Here is a 12,781-nt window from a genome sequence, read left to right as displayed (position 1 = left end):
ATCATTATATCTTTTTATTTACATATAGAAATTAGTAAAACTTAAAACAAAACCAAATGCGACTTGTACAGAAATCCTTTAATTTTCTTTATTTCACACATTAGAAAATGAAACACACTATACAAATGGTCTTCATAGCAGATGACACGTGGGCCCATTCAGACTTGCTCTCAAAGTGCTGCCAACATCGTAAGTGCTGCCCCGGCCGGCAGCTGGTAACCAGGTAGCCAATGTATTGATTTAAATGCAGTAGCATGCAGCCCTCAGCGTGGAAGGTTCAGTCCCCTCTGTTCTTAAATTAGGTTAAATGGCATCGGTGTCCATATTTACAGATTGAAATGTATCGATCCTGAGCAGTTCTGATGTACGTGAGACCACCGATGGGAGCCCTGGTCTCGGTTTTAAAAAGGGAGGTCCAAACGGCGCAGGCTGGCTGCTAGGAACTCGGGTGTTTCCCTGTGCGTCCCGAGCCGCCGGCGGCGGGCCACGGCGCACCCGGAGCAGGGCTAAGCCAGGTAGCTGTAGGTGTCCTTCTCGCCGTCCACGCGCTCCAAATACTCCTTCTCAATCAGAATGTCAATGCATTTCTGGGAAGAGACAGACAAGTCACCACGGGACAGGCCGCGGCCCCGTGGGTTCAGCTCCGGCAGGTCTCGCCCAGGCGGCTGACGCTGCCTTCCCGGGCCTCCTCCTCGCCTGCCGAGGGAGGGAGCGAGCCCTCCCAGCGCCTGGGCGCCTCTGGCCCGGCCAGGGTCTCAGCCGAGGCCGCCCCGCCCCGCCCCACGCTGGCACCCACGAGCTCCCGGGGCCTCTGGGATCTGCTGGGGGGCGTCCCCTCTCTGGCCAGAGGCCCCCCTGCGTAGTGGGCTCTGTGGATCCGGCCAGGCTCTCCCCCGGGTCTGGGTGCTTTCTACACAGGTTCACCGTGCAGAGTGAGCAAGCTGTGTGCTTTGTATAAACGAGCGTTTCCACAAGAAGTTACAGTTAAGCTGGTTTCCTCCCACAGACACTACTTCATGCCAATAAGCCACCTTCTCCCTCCAGGAACCAGCGGTCCACCCCGCAGCAGCAGGGCCCCCCGCCGCGCGGCTCCGTACCTTGATCACCGGGACCCGGGGCTTGAACCTGGACGACAGCTGAGTGAGGACCTCGCCCAGCAGCTGCTGGTGCTTCAGGACCTTCCTCATCTTCATGATCCGCACGATGGCCGCCTGTGCGAGCAAGCGGGGCACACGCGCACCGCGGTCACCCCCGGGCATGGCCGCCCGTAATCCACGCCCGCTGCGGTCACCCCCAGGCACGGCCGCCCAGAGGTGCGAGTTCTGTCCACGCTCGCTTCTAGCGCACGGTCACTAGCACACCGCAACCTCGTAATTAACCGGGCAGCATGTGTGTGAAGAGGGAATCGAACTTCGCGGCCACGGGAGCACTCGCCCTCCCCATCCAACACGTGCCCTCTCTCGGCTGCCGCCCCATTGATCTGCTTTACAACATTAGGAGCCACAAGTCGGTTCCATCTGCCTTGCAGCGGAATGGGCCGACTCCCTCCGCGCACAGAACCACGGTCACTCAGGTGCTCGCTCACGGGCCACACCCAGCAGGACCCGACCGAGCGCCTCCCCCACGCCACGCCGCGCCGCTGCCGGTCACCTGGATCAGCAGCTTGCGGTCCTCCTCAATGTTCTTGTGCGTGGTTTCCTGCTCCTGCTTCTGCTCCGTTTTCATCGGCACATTGATGTTAACCCTTAACTTCTTGCTGTCGAGAAAGCAGGGGACGCGATCACTACGGGTCTGCAGGCAGGCGACAGAGGTGCTTGTTTGGGCCCTGCCGCAGTGCTCTGCTCCTGCGCCACCCCATCGGCCACCTGGGGGCACTGGCAGCCCAGCCCCGGGAGCCTCCCGCTCTGCCACCAACAGTGACGTCTGCATGCCAGGAAATCTGCTCCCCCAAACTTTGTCAAGCAAAGTCAAATCAGGACACTTGGACCCGAGAGTCCGTACCTTCCGCGTGTGCCATTTAAGGAGACGTACTTGCCAGATGATTAGCCCGAAAACTCAAGAGTCACCCGGAGAAACATCTAGGGTCACCAAATGGCAGCAAAGGGCTACACCAAGCTCAGGACGCAGGGCCCGGCCCATCTCATGCTGAGTCTGCCCTCTGCTCCAGTTCACATGGAAACGTCCCAACAGTGCCAGGGGACCCGCCTAAGGCCTAGGACCACCTACTTCTTAGATTTTCCTTACTTTTTATAACCAAGATACAATTTTATTAAGGTATCTGGCTTCAATTCCACTTCATCAACGTTTGCATTTTCATCTTCCAAGACCTGTAAGAAGGAAATGCTGTCACCACACCATCTCAGGGAGGTGCTTCCTTGTAGCTTCACATAAAAAGTACAAACGTACCAATAACTTTGACTTCAATAAAATCTGTAGGACTTGGGCCAAAATGTCCTGCAATTAAAGAAAAAGGTGGTAAGGTAAAAGGAAAATGCTTCTCTTTGTAATGAGCACCACCGGCAACCCCACGGCCCACTTGTCCACGGAAAGCACAGTAGTGACAATCATCACGCACGGGGACGCCCAGGGGGTTCTCCGAATCCGCCACTTCCTCCCACCTCTGAATACAAAACCAACCCCTTCCTGGTTTCCATTACTCAATAATGAAAATGGATAATGGCCAAACTTAAATATCAGACACGATGCACAACCGATTTCTGCCATTTAACCTACAGGAGCCTATCCACGTGTCATCTGTCAGCTCATCTCGGACATGTTCAGCAGGACTGGAGGTCCGGCGCTGTTCACGACCGTGCTGGACGTGCCGGGGTGGCATCTGTAAGCAGCAGGTGGACCGGGCGTAGCCCAGAGCTCTGTGACCCCGTGGTCCAGGCGTACCATTAGCCTCAGCAGCCATAGCCAGCCACGTGCTGCCCTCACAATGGGGAGCCCTCCTGGCCCACGGTGCACCGCCCAAGCTATCAGGGCCACGTGGCACGGAATCCCACAGCGGTGATGCCAGGGAGGGCTCACTTCGTAGGCCGATCCGACTCGACAGTGGGAGGGAGAGAGCAGCTGTGGCCCCAACAAGCGAGTTCTAGTATGAAAATGAGTGGAGGGACCGCAGAGTCCGGCTGTCAGCCCGTCCAGTGCGGAGCAGGGAGTGAGCGGCTCTGTCTGGTCTGGGCGGCACCTGTGTCTCCTCGTCCTGATGTGGGTGAAGATGAGCAGACTCCTCCACACAGACGCTGAGGACACACTTGTGACGAACAGGAAGACGGACCATCCAGTAACCTTCCCGACTCCATGCTCCGAGGTCAGCACTGAGCTGGCACCAAAGGAGCCGCGAGAAACCACACCACTCTCCCTGACAAAACTCAACCCACACGGCCGAGCAGCCGCCCCTCACAAGCAAAGCGCCTGGGACTACCAGTGGCTCAAACTCCAGAATATTGGCACAGACTTGATCAGTTAAACGTTTCTAATTGAAAAATCAAAAATGCTTCAAAATATGGAACTTTCTGAGCAGCAAGTTGGTGCTCAAAAGGTTTTGGATTTTGAGACGTTTTGGATTCTGGGATTAGGCTTGCTGAACCCGGAGCAGCCAATCAGTCCCTGCAGTGTACAAAAGAAACGACCGGGGTGGCTCCGCACAGGACCATCGCTCGAGAGGCTGCGCTCCGCCGACAACCAGGAGGCCACAGCTGCCTCAAGACAGCGAGAAGAGCATTCGACAAAATCCAGCATTATTCCATGAGCTCGAACACACACACGAAAAGCTAGGAACAACAGGGACTCTCCAGTTCGATCCTGAAGGGCGCACTGGAGAGCTGACAGCCCCTCACTTCCCAGGGGAAGCTTCCCCCAAGGGGCAGGAACAAGGCGAGGACGCTTGTTTTAACCACTTCTACTCAATACATCAGCACTTCTAATTCAGAAGAATCAGGTGAAAACAAAAAGATCCAAATAGGGAAAGGAAGAAATAAACTATGTTTGCAGATGGCATGATTATATTTTAAAAATATCCTAAAGAATTCACCCCCCAAAGTACCAGAGCTAATACATGAGTTTGTCAAAGTTGCAGGTTACATCAACTGGATTTCTTTATAGTAGAAATCAGAGTGAAACAAAGTCATTTCATTTACAACAGCATCGAAAATAATACTTAGAAATAAATTTAACTAAAGAAGGGCAAGACTTATACAATGAAAACTATGAAACATCTTGAAAGACATTAAAGGCAACCCCGTCAGATGGAACATCGCCCACTCCGGACTGGAAGGCAGTACTGCTGCAATGGTAGTAACGCCCAAGGCAATCCGCAGCTTCAGTGCCCGTGATCTTAATGTTCTTTGTGCGGAAATGTACAAGAAGTTTCACAATTCATATGGCAATAGAAGGGACCCAGACTAGCACAAAGCACAAAGTTAGAAGTCTCAGTGTCAGCACTCACCACACAACAGTAACCAAGACAGTCAACACTGGCCAAGGGGAGATCTTCAGATCACTGGCAAAGTACTGAAATTAGAAAAATGAACTCAAGTGTCTATGGCCAACTGCCTTTCGGCAGAACTGTTGGCACTGACCAGCGGGGAGAGAAGGCCGTGACCTCCGGCAGGCAGGCATTCCCCGGACACCGGATCACAAGAGCAGGAGAGAAAACAAAGCGGGCTTCATCACAATCAAAACTGCCTACGACAAGGTGAGAACACAGCCCAGTCACGGGTGTCCAGAGGGTTGAAGATACAGACTATGCAGAATTCCTGTGACTCAACAATGAAGAGAAATAACCCAATGGAAAAACGGGCCAAGGATTGAAAAGACATTTCACACAAACAGCTAATAAGCAAACGCAAAGATTCTAAACAGGAGCAGTTGCTAGGAAAATGCAAATCACAACAGTGGTATCGTTTCATGCCCACTAGGATGACAAGAAGAAGAAGAAATAGAAATAACAAATGTTGAGTTAGAGACACTGAACTCTCATACGCTGCTGGTGAGAATATTAAATTGTCCAGCCACCGTGGAATAGTTTTACAATTCCTTAAAATGTTAAGCACAAAGTTGTCACATGACCCAGCAACTCCACACCTAGGTCTATACCCAGGAAAACGGAAAACATACACTCATGGAGGTATTATTCAAAATCAGCAAAAAGTAGAAACGATTCAAACATCCACCCACAGACTGAACACTGGTCAACCATGAGAAAGAAGTACTGGGGCCAGCGCTGTGCCACAGCGGGTTAAAGCCCTGGCCTGAAGCACCAGTATCCCATATGGGCGCCAGTTCCAGTCCCGGCTGCTCCTCTTCCGATCCAGCTCCCAGCTATGGCCTGGGAACGCAGCAGCAGATGGCCCAAGTCCAAGGAGACCCAGAAGAAGCTCCTGACTCCTGGCTTCGGATCAGTGCAGCTCCAGCCATTGCTGCCATCTGAGGAGTGAACCAGTGGATGGAAGACCTCTGTGTCTCTACCTCTCTTAACTCTTTCAAATAAACAAAATAAATCTTAAAAAAAAAAAGAAAGAAAGAAAGAAAGAAAGAAAGAAAGAAAGAAAGAAAGAAAGACGTACTGATGATGTAGACCATGGAGCCTTGGAAACAGTTCACTAAGGGAAAGGCAGACACCAAAAGCCACCCGTCAGGATCCCCTTGTGTGACAAGCCCAGAGCAGAGAACTCTGGGTAGTGAGCAGGACGCAAGGAGGAGCTGCCCCCTCAGTGCTGGTTTCTTTGTGGGGAATATTCTGGAGAGTGGTGGCTGGAAGCCTGTGATGACGATGGGAGAAACCACTTACACATTTTGAAGACAGTGGATTCGGTATGTGAACTTTTATGTTACCTGAGATACATCTCAATTTAAAATATGAATAATGCGAAGAGCAAAACTAAAATTAAGTGAAAATTTAAGCTTAGTTGGAAAAGTCTAGCTGGAAAAAAAGGTTAAGAACTGGTTAAGGGGCCAGGGTTGTGGGGCAGCAGGTTAAGCCTCCATCTGTGATGCAGGCATCCCACATGGGCGGGCGCCAGTTCAAGTCCTGGCTGCTCTACTTCTGATCCAGCTCCCTGCTAATGTGGCTGGGAAAGCAGCAGAAGATGACCTTAGCACTTGGGCCCCCACACGCACATGGGAGACCTGAACGAAGCACCTGGCTTCCTGGTCCCAGCTGTTGCAGCATTTAGGAAGTGAATCAGCAGACAGAAGATCTCTCTCTCCTCCCTCTCTAACTCTGCCTTTCAAGTAAATAAAAAACAAATCTCAAAAAGAAAAAGAACTGGTTAAATGAGAGAAGCTTGTCATGGGGTAGGAGTGGGTATTATATTGAAACTACAAATTAAGTCTTAACACTTATTAAAACTCAGAATAAGAGCACATTCACATCCCCGAGGCAAATGTATTTCAAATCCAAGACACCACATCTCGCCATGCCATGCCTCCCCACAATACACAAGAGCTCAGGCTATGAAGAGTACCATTTTAATCTGAGTGCTGTCAGTCAGCTGTTGGACCGTGTAGGCGTCTTCTGTGTTGTACTGGAGCAGGATCGCCATCTGGAACGTGGACGCCTTTGAAGCCCCCACATAAAAGAAAGAGAAGGAAGATTTAAATGCATGGAAAAAACTCCAAAAAATATGTAGCCTGGGTCTGAAGATCTAATCTAGGTAACAAATTCTTCAAATCGATGTAAAGATAAAGGAATATAATATAATTATAGTAGAATACAACATAATAATTCCATATGGGCACCGGTTCAAGTCCTAGGAAAGTGAGCAGGAGCTGTCAAAACAGGTAGCTCTCGCATCTTGGTAACCGAGGGAACAAAAACCTCACAGAAATGTTCCCTGTCAGGCAGGCACCTGGCCCACAGTGGGTTAAGCCGCCATCCCATGTGGACTCTGGTTTGAGCCCCCAGCTGCTCCACTTCTGATCCAGCTCCCTGCTGATGTGCCTGGAAAGCAGCAGCAGATGGCCCAAGTGCTCAGGCCCCTGCATCCATGTGGGAGACCTAGAAGAACCTCCTGGCTTAGGCCTGGCATAGTCCTGGATGTTGCGACCATTTGGGGAGTGAACCAGCAAATGGAAGATTCTGTCTCGCCCTCTCTCTGTAACTCTTTCAAATAAGTAAATATATCTTTAAAAAAAATCAATAATAATAAAGAAATGTTCCATCTTGGGGGTGGTTACACAGGTGAAAACATTAGCCATAACTCAAAGTGGGTACTTAAAACACCTGCCTTTTATCATGTAAGTGACCTCAATAAAGCCGATATCAATATTTTTTTCAAGAATCAAAGCACACTAGGAAAAAGCACCCTACTGAAACTAAATAAAAGCACCAAGGCCGGGAAAGAGCACTTCAGCTGGTACTCTACACCTGGCCTCTCTTGGCAGACATACCCTGTGCTACGCCTCTGATCAGACACAGGGCAGGAACACACAGGGACTCTTGGCATGAGCACACCATGTGCACACACATGTGCACAGGTGTAAACACAACTCCACCTGCCTCGCAGTAACACACGCAAGCGGATCACGCCTGAGCCCAGAGCGACCGGGTTGATCACAACAGAACCCTGGAAGCTGCAGACACCCCTGTCAGTTACAGGCTCCCCGGGGCCCTCCGGAGCCTGAAACAAGCCGTCACGGCGAAGCCCCCTACGCAGCAGCGCGAGCACAAAGACCCGAGCGAACGCTGGTTCTGCCGCACACAGGCCGGTTTCCAGGGAGGTCACCGACGTAACCAGAGCCCGTTTGCGAACCCACGGAGGGCAGCGTCAGCGGCACCGCACGGTGCTCGGCCCGGCCGCAGGCGCCGAGTTTGCTCTGTCGGAGGACAGGAGCCGTCCCGGCCGCCAAGGGCTTTCTGGAGCCGCCGGCCCACGCCGCGTCCCTGGGCCCACACTGCGTCTCTCCACGTTACGCCCACACTGCGTCCCTGGGCCCACACTGCGTCTCTCCACGTTACGCCCACACTGCGTCCCTGGGCCCACACTGCGTCTCTCCACGATACGCCCACACTGCAACCCTGGGCCCACACTGCGTCCCTGCGCCCACACTGCGTCTCTCCACGTTACACCCACACTGCGGCCCTGCGCCCACACTGCGTCTCTCCACGTTACGCCCACACTGAGTCTCTCCACGTTACACCCACACTGCGTCCCTGCGCCCACACTGCGTCTCTCCACGTTACATCCACACTGCGTCCCTGCGTGTAGCGCCCACACTGCATCCCTGCGCCCATACTGCGTCTCTCCACGTTACACCCACACTGCGACCCTGGGCCCACACTGCGTCTCTCCACATTACACCCACACTGCGTCCCTGCGTGTAGCGCCCACACTGGGTCCCTGCGCGGAGCATCCACACCTAAGTGCTGGCGAGGCTCGGAGCCGTCACTCGCTGACCCCTCGGGCCTGGAAGGCCGGAAGCAGCCCAGCCGCCTCCCAGCCTGGGGTTTCCCGTCATCCAGCCCACGCAAGGCTCCCAACGCAGCGGCGACCTTACCTGCAAGGTGTACCTGTTCTTGAAGCAGTTGGTGACCAGTTCTCCTTTAGACAGCTGATACAGCCACGTCAGCTTCCGGCCGCTGTGCCGGCTGGCGTAGAAGGCCGTGAAGCGCTGGTAGCTCCGCTCCAGCTGTGCCCAAGGACAGCGTTAGGGAGAGCGCCGGCCCCGCGCCCCGCACCTGCCCCGTGCCCGGCCTGCCCGCCCCTCCCGCCCGCGCACGACAGGAAAGGCGCGGTTCCCGTTCCCAGAGGCACAGGTGCTATCCCGTCACACAGAACGGGGCTGCACTGCCCAGCGCTGGCCGGGAGCTCCCAGGCTTCGCGGCCGGCCCTGCCCCACCGCCCAGCAGCGCTGCCCCGCCGAGCGGCCGCGGCCCCTCACCTCCGAGGGCAAGGCGAACGTGCAGGACTGCTGGAAGGGCCACGATCCGGAGCTCAGCACCTGGATGCTGAAGTCCACTGAGGAGGGAACAGCGGGTAGTCTGTCAACGCAGCGCTTCTCACGAGGAAACACGAGAAACGCACACCCTGCCCGAACCGAAAACTAAGAACTGACCTACGCAACGGCAATCTATTTCATTTCACTAGTAGTACAGGTTTAAGAAGAGCCAGAAATTCTTTCCCTCCAGAGAGGCAGTTTCGCCAGCTCAGAACTGTGGCAGCCTTTGCCTGCTGGCTCCCCTGGCTTCCATTCTCGGTCAAGGACAACCTCAGTCCTCTCAAGCCACACCCGTGTCCAGGAGGCAGGGCCTTACAGCCCCACACTCAAGGAAACAAAAAATGTAGATGTAGACATCTAACTTTACCATTGTGAGTAAACACACACACACAAACTGTAATAGTAATTAAAAAAAATGATTTATTTATTTGAAAGTCAAGAGTTACACAGAGAGAGGAGGAGAGGCAAAGAGAGAGAGAGGGGTCTTCCATCCACTGGTTTACTCCCCAATTGGCTACAACAGCCGGAGCTGAGCCGATCCAAAGCCAGGAGCCAGGAACTTCTTCGGGGTTTCTCACGTGGGTGCAGGGGCCCAAGGTCTTGGGTCATCTTCCACTGCTTTCCCAGGCCATGACAGAGAGCTGGATGGGAAGTGGAGCAGCTGGGACTGTAACCAACACCCATAGGGATGCTAGCACTGCAGGTGGTGGCTTTACCCACTACGCCACAGTGCCGGCCCCAACAGTAATTTCATCTTAACAGATAGCCAAAATCTTCTCTTGTAAAACTCTTTTAAGATTAATAATGGAATAGTATTCTTGGTCTGAGAACAGCAAAATTTCTCATTTTTTCATTTAAAAAGACAAAAATTACCATGTGATGATCTAAGCATAAGTACGCCATCCTGCTACGGCAAGACCTAAAGGATATAGGGCTGGCATTGTGGCGTAATGCCACTGCCTATGGTGCCAGCATCCCATATGGACACCAGTTCAAAACCTGGCTGCTCCACTTCCAATCCAGCTCCCTGCAATGCGCCTGGGAAAGCAGTGGAAGATGGCACAAGTGCTTGGGCCCCTGCACCCACATGGGAGACCTGAAGGAAGCTTCTGGCTCCTGGCTTTGGATTGGCCCTGCTCCAGCTGTTGCGATCATTTGAGGAGTAAACCAGTGGATCGATGATCTGTCTCTCCCTCTCTAACTGTGCCTTTCAAATAAATAAATAAATGTTAAAAAAAAAAAAAGACCTAAAGGATATGCCCTGCTGCCTCTCCTGGGGGAATGGATTTCTGCAGCCCACCTGCATTAATTCCTGCTTTAAACCTGCAGTCACAAACTCGCTGGTTTTACTATCTACATAGGCCAAGCAAGTTTTAGCTTAAAAAAAAATTGCTAAAAGAGATCCAAATCAAGTTTGAAAGCAAAATAAAACAAGCTCATGAGTCTCTCATTTGTGTGTGGGGTGGCAAGAGTCTAGAGGTTTGGCCTCAGATGCATGTCACCTGCTTGGTCTCCCTGACTCCCAACGTGGTGACCCCATCCTGCCATCTCTTAAGGTCACACTTGGGCCAGGAGAGAGGGGCATTTGGGAGAACTTCCTGCTTCAGAGTCCTTGAATTCTGAAGAGGCCTCTCCCATCCTTTCTGAACACTGCATCTGTTATCCCCTTCGCTGCAAAGAATCCTGTCCGTAAAAGCGGCTTAGACTCAGATACTCACGGTCTAGTGGCTCCGAATTCGTCAGGTGTTTCTTGAACTGCTCGTTCAGATCCTTGCTTACACCGATGTCCTGAAACATCCGCTGGAGTTTAGAGGTGTACTCAAAGCCACAAGCTTGCTGAAATGAATCCAGGCAATGGTCTCATCAACTTGTACAGAAATATATGCACGCAAGGGAGGTCACAGCACAGGATACAGACCCGACTGTACGAAACTACTACTAAAAGTTAGAAACACCGTGAATATCCCTTCATTACAATTATACACTGTGAAAAATAGTGCAACTAGAAGCTAAACAACCCTTATCTGGGTACCTACTTCTAAGGATGGAATCCTCTCCCCACTCCCCTCCCAGTGTGATGCTGCTTGCAGATGGTCTGTGCGGGAGATGACTGGGTTTGGATGCGGTCTAAACCTCACCTGGGGCCCTCCCGGTGCCATCCGTGTCCTTATACAAGATGCACAGGAGAGCTCCAGGCTTGCGCTATCATGTGAGGGAGACAGTCCTCCTCAGGAGCCAATCAGCTGGCATCCTGACCACATACCTCCAGCCTCCAGAACTGGGAAGAATCAGTTTCTGTCGCGTTTAAGTCACCCTGTTTACGGTATTTTGCTCTGGCAGTCTGAGCAGACAGAGGCACCCACACAGGGATGAACGCGAAGGAGGCAGAGAAAGAACTACTCGGTGGCAAGGGTGCACTGATGGTCCCGCCTTCCTGCACGCAGGGCTGCAGACAGTCAACCGAATCCAGGGCAAACCAGAGCATCCCATCAGCTCAAAGCCAACAAAAAGTGAATACCCGGAACCGGGGTGGGGGTGTGCAGACGGTGTCTGGGAGGGACAGAAGGTCCCAAAGCGCGGTGGGGAAGCACTGGGAGAGTCCTGGAGGCCTGATCACGGAGGAGCTGGCCTGGCCACAACAGCTAGCGTGGACTTTTGCCTGGAGCAGCAGAGCCCACACTACTGTACAAACTCCCCTGGCACACCACGCGGCCTGGAGTAAGAACTATTTTGTGAATGACTGAGAGGAGGGAGCTTCTCCGGGCGAGAGGAAACTCACCTTTAACTTGGAGATCATGCTGGCTTCAGCGTCGTCACTCGCGCTGTTCTGATGCACCAGTCGCTTGGCCAGCATCTTCGCGTAGAACTTCTGAAACACGTCTTTGTCCTCGATGTACTTGAAGACAACCATCTGGCAAAGCCCGAGAGAATACACTGAACACAGCACACTCACAGGCAGCCTGTCACCTGCCACACGCCAGGAGCCAAGGTGTGTGCTTGGTTTTGGCTGGGCCTGCTTGCCAACATTTATATGGTAAAAAACTATGCCAAAGACTTCAAATATTTTCATCAACCCCTTAAAATCACATCAAGTTGTACTAGGCTCAGTAATAGTGACCAAAATACAAATGCTAAAATTAATGACTCAATTTAGGGAGTAAAACAGATTTGAAATAAAATCTGTGGCTATTACTTTCCCATTTCAGATGCCCTATGTAAATAACGTTACAATTTGTGTAATCGATTGCTATGGGAAACACATGTGATAATGAAGCACCTTACCACTTGATTGAGCGTGTCTTCTAGCTCAGCCTCTTCTGGGTTCTTGGAACTGAAATTTTTAAGACACTGTGTTGTGAAACAAATCAGCGAACACTGTAACAAGCACCACTTAACCAAATTCCCATATTGGGATGTAGTATCAGGCACTCAAGTGAACAGTTCTCTTCAGATTAGTTCAGGGGAAGAGGGAAGGTTACCTTTCCTTACCTATAGCTATTTGGCAATTTCATACTGTAACATCATCACAAAATAGGTTATGAATCAGTTACTTAGAATATCCAAGATGACAACAGAAGATATTTATAGTCTAAACAAAACGGTTCCCAATGAACTTTTCCTTTAAGATAATCCATTTATATGTAAGTAAATGAGTCTCACTTTTCCAACTGCTTTCTACAATTTACACAAAGTTTTCCTTTTCAACAGCCTGATAAAATTAATGAAATGGTTCGGACTACTGCCGAACTGAGGCCTCCCATTAGTAGTCATGTCTATAAAACAGATTATCCTTCAATAACTGATTCATTCAATGAACAAGCATTACTTTACATAT

At 51.6% G+C, this 12,781-nt stretch overlaps 1 protein-coding gene across 2 annotated transcripts in view; it reads right to left on the bottom strand.

Annotated features, from left to right (window-relative positions):
• The window catches only part of CUL1 (cullin 1), a 107,496-nt gene continuing 94,715 nt past the window's right edge, over positions 1-12,781 (bottom strand). For both annotated transcript variants that reach the window (XM_062190698.1, XM_062190789.1), the window contains exons 12-22: positions 12,229-12,277; positions 11,726-11,857; positions 10,665-10,782; positions 8,890-8,966; positions 8,506-8,637; positions 6,474-6,566; positions 2,407-2,454; positions 2,245-2,327; positions 1,651-1,756; positions 1,098-1,211; positions 1-587 (exon numbers count right to left, since the gene is read on the bottom strand). In XM_062190698.1, coding sequence (XP_062046682.1) covers positions 507-587; positions 1,098-1,211; positions 1,651-1,756; positions 2,245-2,327; positions 2,407-2,454; positions 6,474-6,566; positions 8,506-8,637; positions 8,890-8,966; positions 10,665-10,782; positions 11,726-11,857; positions 12,229-12,277 — 1,033 coding nt within the window. In that variant the 3' untranslated portion in view covers positions 1-506. The remainder of the gene's footprint in view (positions 588-1,097; positions 1,212-1,650; positions 1,757-2,244; positions 2,328-2,406; positions 2,455-6,473; positions 6,567-8,505; positions 8,638-8,889; positions 8,967-10,664; positions 10,783-11,725; positions 11,858-12,228; positions 12,278-12,781) is intronic.

The sequence above is a fragment of the Lepus europaeus genome, chromosome 1 (assembly GCF_033115175.1).
Source record: "Lepus europaeus isolate LE1 chromosome 1, mLepTim1.pri, whole genome shotgun sequence".
In the NCBI taxonomy this organism is placed as follows: domain Eukaryota; kingdom Metazoa; phylum Chordata; class Mammalia; order Lagomorpha; family Leporidae; genus Lepus; species Lepus europaeus.
The sequence above is the reverse complement of the archived record's forward strand: the minus strand, read 5'-3'. Positions and strand labels throughout refer to the sequence as shown.